General features: G+C 45.0%; 1 protein-coding gene across 1 annotated transcript in view; it reads left to right on the top strand.

The window, feature by feature from the left end:
* The window catches only part of LOC119303283 (CASP-like protein 5C1), a 1,618-nt gene extending 764 nt beyond the window's left edge, over positions 1–854 (top strand). Inside the window, exons 2-3 of the mRNA XM_037580396.1 lie at positions 215–347; positions 458–854. Coding sequence (XP_037436293.1) covers positions 215–347; positions 458–652 — 328 coding nt within the window. The 3' untranslated portion in view covers positions 653–854. The remainder of the gene's footprint in view (positions 1–214; positions 348–457) is intronic.
* Positions 855–8,538: the final 7,684 nt, after the last annotated feature.

Raw genomic sequence — 8,538 nt, forward strand, 5'->3', positions numbered from 1 at the left:
TCTCTCTCTCTCCCTCTCTTTCTCCTGAGACATGGAAAACCAAACGCTCTTAAAGTTATATCTCTTTACGAAAGGAGTACTATCTTTCTTTCTCCGTATACATGGAAATATTGATCTTCTTATAGATCCTAAAAACATGGAAAATATGTTATGAAAAGCATGAAAATATGCTGAAGTCTGTCGTTTGTTCTGAACTCGGCGCAAAACATGGCAGCTTCCTCGTAACGATCATGGGCCTGCTGGTCCCCTGGAGCTGCACGCTCGCCATGATCGACATGTACTCCATACTCGTCGGGTGCCCGCTCCACGTGCCCGGTGTCATGGCCATCGTCGTCGTCGGAGACTGGGTATGTACCACACCACGTAGCTAGCATCTACCCCTCGTGTCAATACCCGATTCTTCAACCTTACTAGTGCTATAAGAAGCATGCTGAACATATACAGAATAAATTTGCAGGTGCTGTCGATACTGTCGCTGGCGGCCGCGAGCTCAAGCGCCGCCGTCATCGACGTCCTCCTGGAGTTCCACGGATCCCACTGCGCCCCGAGGCTGTGCGAGAGGTACCAGCTCTCCGCCATGATGGCGTTCCTGTCCTGGCTCCTCACGGCCGCGTCGTCCCTCTTCAACCTCTGGTACATCGCCTCCAGGTGAGGTGAGGTGAGGGTGGGTGGTCGCCGATGAGGACGCCAGACTCTGACTCGCCGCAGCACTTCTAAATTCCGTAGTCTGTATAGCTGGAAGGAAGGTTTTGTATGTGTATAGCTGGAAGGTTTTGTACTCAAATTTCATTTCATAAACCTGCCTCTGACTAATCAGCATTAAGGATTGTTTGAAGTTAACATTCCACTTTCCACACGATCTGCTCTTTGCATAATAGGGTTCTATTATATTTTGTTTTCGTTTCTGGTCAGTACAGCATTTGTAGAGATCCCCGCAAATAAAAAAAAGCATTTGTAGAGATCAGTGTCTCGAGAGTTTCTGCAGAAATACAGGAGGCTGCTGAAGACGGAACAACATATGTAGGTAATAGGCTGATGGACGTTATGTTTTTGTAGCGCATATTTCATTTTCTGAGGAAAATGGTGACCATTTGTTGGTGGAGATTTATCGGTGCAAAGTAGACATTCCGGCATGTGCAATAGTGCTATCTTAGGGGTGTCATGTCGGACAAATGTTGAGGTGTAAGAAAGAGAAACACGCGAAAAGCCTTTGCCTTCTCTTAGTTAACAAATGATCTCTTAAGAACAAATGCCTCACCACATTTTTATGAACTAGACATAAGATTAAGAGACCACCCATTGTGCATCATCTTCTTTGTTATTTCTAGATTACATGGCACGATCAAGATAAGATTGTCTTATAACCCACCGTACATGCCATAATCCACCTCAATCCCCACCTTACTAAGCTCATCGTTCACCACCTACCCATGGATAGCTTTGCGTCAAGCTGATAACTAGTTCCACAATTATAATTGTTTAATAAAAAAGTATTTGATTAACAAAATTTAAGAATGTGTTGCAAGAATATATAAATCGTTTTATTTTGCATATTGAAAAAAGGTACTTCAGAAAAAATAAAAACATATTATGGAAAAGAAAAAAACAAGTTCATGAGTATAAATGTTTGTTCACATATTCGAGAAATATTCATAATGTATTTGTGACCCAGATGCTGTAAAAAAGTTCATTCTGTATTATAAAAATTTAGAATATAAATAAAATTATAAAAATTGAAACAAAAATGTAAATAAAAGAGGAAGAATAATATTAAAAATCCTCTAAAAATAATAAAAAGAAAATGATGAAGATAAAATGCAACACACTAATGCGCAGGCGGCCCGAAGCGACATATTGGGTACGCATGAAATAGGATTTGCACACGCTTCGGGTCTTTAAGGCTTCTCGCGCCACACGGGTTGGGGATGAGCACAAAATGCAGATGTCATGGTTTTTCTAGGTAAACTTGCAAGCTTTATTATGATGTCGCCGCCGTTATAGGGACGAACAAAAAATCACCGGATGGCCTAACCAAGTACGGCGGCCAACCTGCAGATATTATTTGTGAGATGGCCAAGTAGAGGACCATCACAGTAAAGGCCGGCCCAGTAGAGCGCGTGTCAGAGGCGAGACGGAACTCCACCACGCAACATGTGATATATAGCTCTAGATATTATTTGCTGGTGTTTCTATTCATCGCCTTAAGCAACAAACTTCGACGTGGGCCAGGTTCAATAATGCTCTCATTGTCCCATGGCAGTTGGTTTCTAAGAGATTTTTTTTTGCGAGAAAATTTTTGATCTATTCATCTTCAATCATGGCAGTACAACGAATACCGGAAATAAAAAAAATTACATCCAGATCCGTAGACCACCTAGCGACGACTACAAGCACTGAAGCAAGCCGAAGGCGTGCCGCCGTCATCGCCCCTCCATCGCCGGGGTCGGGCACAACTTGTTGTAGTAGACAGTCGGGAAGTCGTCATGCTAAGAGAAAAAAATTGTTGTGTTGTTCTTAAGAAAAGCATGTTAATGTTTGCTCTTTTAGATTACGGGCTACCCTGCTTTTCCTGATTTGAAAAATATATGTTTGCAAACAATATTCATAGGTTTAAGAATTTTTAAAATGTTCCTGAATTTAAAAAATCATGAGTTAAAAAAAGTTCATGAGATTTAAAAAACCGTGACATTGTTAGGAAATTATTCAAAAAAATCAAACATCAAATAAAAAGGAAAGGGAAAAAAACCAGGGGAAAATCAGACAAAACTGAATAAAACAGAACCCCCTCCCCCCACCCCCCACCCCCCAAAAATGGTAGAAATTCGGTTGTCGCTCATGCACACATCCTCCTGTAGTTGGGTCGGCAAGTAGACGCTCCCTGTGTATACGTACTTTGCAGACTATTCGTTGCATTAGTGACCAACAGGAACTTCCACTATTTTGACGCACTCCGCCGTTTTTTTACAATCACTATGGTGTACGAATAATTCTACATAACAGCCTTTGGATGAAACCGATCCAATGATAGAGAGGCGGCAAATCCGAGTGCTGCCGGCCGTTCGATCTTCTCTATGCTACATAGTTTTTGCCACATGTCAAATCTAGAAGATTTCATGGTTGGGCTTAAGCCCTATGGATATTTTGCACAAAACTCAAAACAGACTTCTATTTTGTTCTATATATACTCTTCCATATTTAGACTCCTCTAGCTTCTTTTTCGAACGAAATAATTTCCATTTTTACTCGGTGATTCTTCTTTGTGTTCAAGGCTATGATGTACCTTCATAAACCACATTTATGTTTGCAAATACATCACTAGCTATCCTTGTTATTTTCTATTAAAAACTGTAACGTGACTCGCAAAAACAAATGTAATATGAGACACCTCCTGGAGAAAACATGCTCAATATATATTACTTGAGTTTTGCATCGTATACTTCATGCGTTTGTTGCCTCAAATTTTCATTTGCCTACAGTTGTAAACTTGTAATACAATAATAGTATGCCGATCTTTTGTTGTAAATTTTATCTCGGCTCTCAAGTGCAATGACCCACTAGTAAATTAACTAGACAGCGACATGAAAGGCCGCTCCCCATGACGGCCCAACACTGATTACAGTATACACGTATTTTGTGCTATAGGCATATTATTCTACAGAAGTAGACAGGTACAAAACAAACATATACAGCCACACTACTGGCTCGTGCCGGTTCTAGGATTAACCCTAGCCAAGGGCCACACAAGCTTGTCGTCTACCTCTGCAACTTGAACGCATGACCCCGATCATGCAAGCTACGGCAGAAAGAAATACGCACGTGCTCATTCTTCTCCTCAGCAAAAGGCCGAGCGGTCGCTCGGCATTCCGTCCATCTCTCACGGTGGCCACTGGCCACCCTATTTTCTGGCCGGCTTTCCAGCCTGGGAGCCGTCCTTGCATTTGCATTCCGCAAAGCAATATCACATATCTGTTGCAACCACAGCAAGGACGATTGGATTGGATTGGATTGGATGAATGATGTTGGATCGATCATTCATGCACACCTAGAAAACAATGCTGCTTTGATGCATGTTGCAACACTTGCACTGCGCTTTTTCATTTGGCTGGGGTCACCTCAGCTGCACCACCTTGGCATGCACTTTTCTGCCTTGCTGGTAGTGGTGGTAGCGGCGTTCGCCACGGCCCCAGACCGTCTCAATCTTGGGCATTGGATTCATCCAAATGATAGGTGCAAATTGGATTGATCCGCATCACAGCTCCGTTCCGCTGGCACGTAACGACTGCCTCCGATCGTGCATTCAGTCGCCGCTGGTGTGCTTCCTAATTAATTAATATTTGGACGATATTCGGTATCTCACCTAAACGCCTAAACATTGTTCTTCGATTAGCACGAAGGAAATGATTGACACCTTTCCTCAGGAAAATAAAAATGATTGAGACCTACGCATGACAAAGGGATCGCGTTCAAGGACAGTAAGATCCACTACAAACTACCCCTCCGATTCGTAATAAGTGGCACAGCTTTGAATTAAGATTGAACTAGCCTTAGTTTAAAACTGCGGCACTTATTTTGGATCGGAGAAAGTATTTCTTTTTCCTAACGAACAGATTTGCAAGTTCATTATAGCACTGTTTCGCATCCTTCCCATTATTGGACACATGACAGTTGAATTCGGGTGTCCACTTGCAAAATTGGATGTGTGCTGGACGTGCTCGTTCACGGGTGCAATCAGTGGCGGAGCCAGGAATTAAGGATCAGGGGGTCAAATGACTCAAAGTTTCAATAACAGAGGCCAAACAATACTAATACATGTATTTTTGTATAAAACGTACACTGTTCATCTAGTAATTAGCAGAAAATCTGTAATCTTAGGGGGGCCAGGGCCCCTGCTGGTCCCCCCGTCTCCGCCAGTGGATGCAATCATGCATTTCTAGGTTTTCGGTGTGCAAAACGTTTATAACCAAGAACACAGTACACTACAGGCCTTCTCAAAAACTAATGGATGCAGCATTGTCCTTGGGTCAACCACATCTAGATGCACAAGCGTTAATACGAACGCGTTCTTGGAATAATCGTCTCTGCGTATATGCCAAATCTGTCTCTGGCAGCAGTACAATGTACAAGTACGTTCCTATTAGGACGGTAAATAAAGTTATTAGAGCAAGAGTTCTTTAGTACTAGGAATCTCAGTAATAAAATACTGCCTGACTAATTAAACCATCTGAAGCGGTGACTAAGATCTTTACTACAGGCCAAGGAGCCAACCAGCTAGTAACCAAGAAAGATAAAGAAACGGCTAAAAAAAACAGTATAAAGAAGTACAATTGTTGAAACTGTATTTGGCGGAGCAATGTAATCAACTCGACAATGAGAATGTGTCATAATATCTATCGCCTCGGGAGTTAGTGTAGGATCCAGTTGAAATACAAACAAGATTGGCTCGACAAGACGATTCTTTGTTCTCATAAATTTAGAAGTCGAGAACTTCTTTTCTAGAATACGCACGAGCGTGCATACTATATGTTCATAGAAGAAAAGGTGAAGAAAACCCACCACCAAAATTTGTAGGAAACCTATTTTACAACGCTGATAAAGCAACCTCCACTTTAGGTAAACAGAAGTCGAGAACCTTTTGTAGGGTTAGCAGAGTAGCAAACCGGGAACATGTCATTTCTTCCTCGTGGCTTCTCCTCTTGTATGTTGTCTCCTTTCCATGCATTTTATAAACTTCGCATTGGCTATTTAGTCAGCACCGCAGATTTGGCAATGATCTTAATTACACACAAATGTCCAAAGCTTCCCCGGCTGACCACACAACAAAATGGGTGTATTTTAACGAACACATTCTATTTTGAAGATCTAGAGCAGCATCTTTCTTCATCCTTGTCATTGCCTCCTCAAACCCGATAGGGACTGGTGGATGTGGCTCGAGGCCACCCTGCATCTCTGACATAGACCATATAAGATTCTTAGGCTTGTATATGCAATATTTGTTGGTTCTACTAGCTGTAAATATGAAGTCGGGGCAATTATCTTACATGTTAGAGCAAAAATATCATAAAACCATAACCAGTTTGTGGCTAGAGTGCCACAAAATCACAAATAGTAGACTTTTTAATCAGAAAATCATAACTTGTATGGTAACTTGTTTCACAGAACTCAAATCTTTCATATTAGGACGCTTGAGTTTTGACGTTGTTCATGACATTCCGGACCCACCAGTAAGCCGCAATGTGGAAAAAGAGTAACTTCACTTGGTATTTTGTGGGACCGCCTTGAGTACTTCCCGACCTAAGATGCTTTTTCGAAAGGCTGGAAGAATAGTTATACCAACTTTTTTGGAAAACGACCAAAGTGTTGTCTGCATTTTTTAGCTAAAAATTTCAAGTAGATTATTTTGAGAAAAAAAGTTCTAGTAAATCAACAACCTTAAACTGAACATCTGAGAATTTTTAACCCGCTCAAGAAATTGAGCTAAAACGGAAACTGAGTATTCCGTTTCCAGCCGTACTAAGTTTGCACGGTGCTATCACCATTTTCCCGAGATCAACGGGGCTCGAACATTACTTAAACCTCGCTGAAACAAAACCAGCAACGGATGACCAACCCAGCACCTAGAAAACATTGCCATACCACTAATACGATGCTTAGGGTGCACGGACACGCGGGCCAATCATCCCCCGTACCAAACGCGAGTTAATAAACCCCGACACCCCATGAACGCATATGGCCGCGTTGAGATCCGCGGCCGGCCTGCCGTCCAAAGATTCGCCATGCCGCCCTCCGGCCCGACGCGCCGGCGACAAGATCTATACCACGCACCCCCTCTGCAACCACCGTGGCGTGTGCACCGGTCGAGCCCACCTTCCTCCAGCGAAAGTTCAAGGAAGTTCTGCTCTGCAGAGGCGAAGGCGCGAGCTGCAAACCCGGGGCTTCCCGGGAGGCGGAGGAGCATGTGTCGCTTTGGTGCGTGGGAAACCCCTGGGATCATTGGCCCGGCCGGGGCGACCGGACCAAGTGGCCCGTCGTGCAGCGCGGCTGGCGCCCCACTGTCCGGGCAGCGGAGCATGCATGTGCGCGGCACAACCCGACGTGGCCGACGGGGGCGAGCGGCTCGTCGTCGTCGCACGCATGCACGGCGCCACGCAGGACGTACCTCGCTGGCTGGCCGGGCCGCTAGGCGACGCCCCGGCCCTGCGGTTCAACTAGGCTGCCTCTCCGCTCGACTCGATTGGTGGTGGAAATTGGTGTCGTTTGTCTCCTTTGGCGTTCTTGGCGATGATTATTAGTACATGGTCTCGCGGGCTCCTGGTTCTTGTTTGGACTGACCTTCGAATCTACGATCGATCTCGTGGAGCGGAGACGGGCACGATCGTGGGCTGCTTAGAATAGTGAACACAGTATAAGTGCAAGTTCCTAGGCATATGGATAGGGTTGTGAAACGGCTTGTCGTTTCTACATCGAGTGTTATCTGATACAGTATGATACACGACAACCTATGATGGGTAATGCATGTCAGCTGGTTTCCATGTGCGCACAGGTACTGTAGGAACTATGGACAAGAAAGGTTATGGGCATGCATGCATGCTTGCTTGCTTTCGATACTGTGGACAAGAAAGCTTCCCGGCATGCCTCTGTGGTTTGACGTTGTTCTTTGAAGTGAAACTCCCGTAGATTTGCATGCATGTGCGACCCTTCAAATCTCAACGTTAAGACACGGCTTCTACGTATTCTCGTCCCGTTTAAAATTGGCACCAAAGGAAGGTTACACTTACACGCACGCAGTACTGGGTGGACGTATCCACGCACGATTCATGTCTAGTTTTAAGGGGGTGAGCCAACAGATGCAGCGAGACTGCGAGAGTCCACCGCGCTTTGTTACGCTCGGCAACGGACGATGACGGAACCATGCACGCACACAGACAAACCGCGGCCGTTGACACAACCTACGCGTACGTATGGCTAGCAAGCTAAATCGAATCAGACCAGTGGCCCATGCGGCCGGGCACGTGAAGTCCGTCAACTTTGGTCCGCCGGGCGCGCCACGCGTACCGTTGCCCATGACGGGACGCGGCATGGCGCCGCTCCGGCGCACCCACCTCGCTCCCGGATAGGAGACTACGCGCCGCTACACGCTAGACTCGACATGTGCCTACATGCCTACCACTGGTGGAAAAAAGGCCTTTGGTCGCGGTTCGCAACTGCCATTAGTCGCGGTTGCGCAACCGCGACTAAAGCCCCCCACCTTTAGTCGCGGCTGCTTAAGAACCGCGACTAACGGCCCGTCCACGTGGGCGCCAGGCGGCCGTCGGGGCGGAGGACCTTTAGTCGCGGTTCTTCTGGCCAACCGCGACTAAAGGCCGCCACAGGTTTAGGGTTTTACCCCCCCCCCCTCCCTAAATCTGTTTTCTGTTTAATTTGTATTGTTTTATTTCTTTTGTGCTTTATTTTAATTTTGAAGAAGTTTCATATATTCTACGGTACTACATACATGCATATGAATGTACAATTTCAAATAAATTTGAAATTAGAACCAAA

This window comes from Triticum dicoccoides, chromosome 5A (assembly GCF_002162155.2).
Source record: "Triticum dicoccoides isolate Atlit2015 ecotype Zavitan chromosome 5A, WEW_v2.0, whole genome shotgun sequence".
NCBI classification, from domain to species: domain Eukaryota; kingdom Viridiplantae; phylum Streptophyta; class Magnoliopsida; order Poales; family Poaceae; genus Triticum; species Triticum dicoccoides.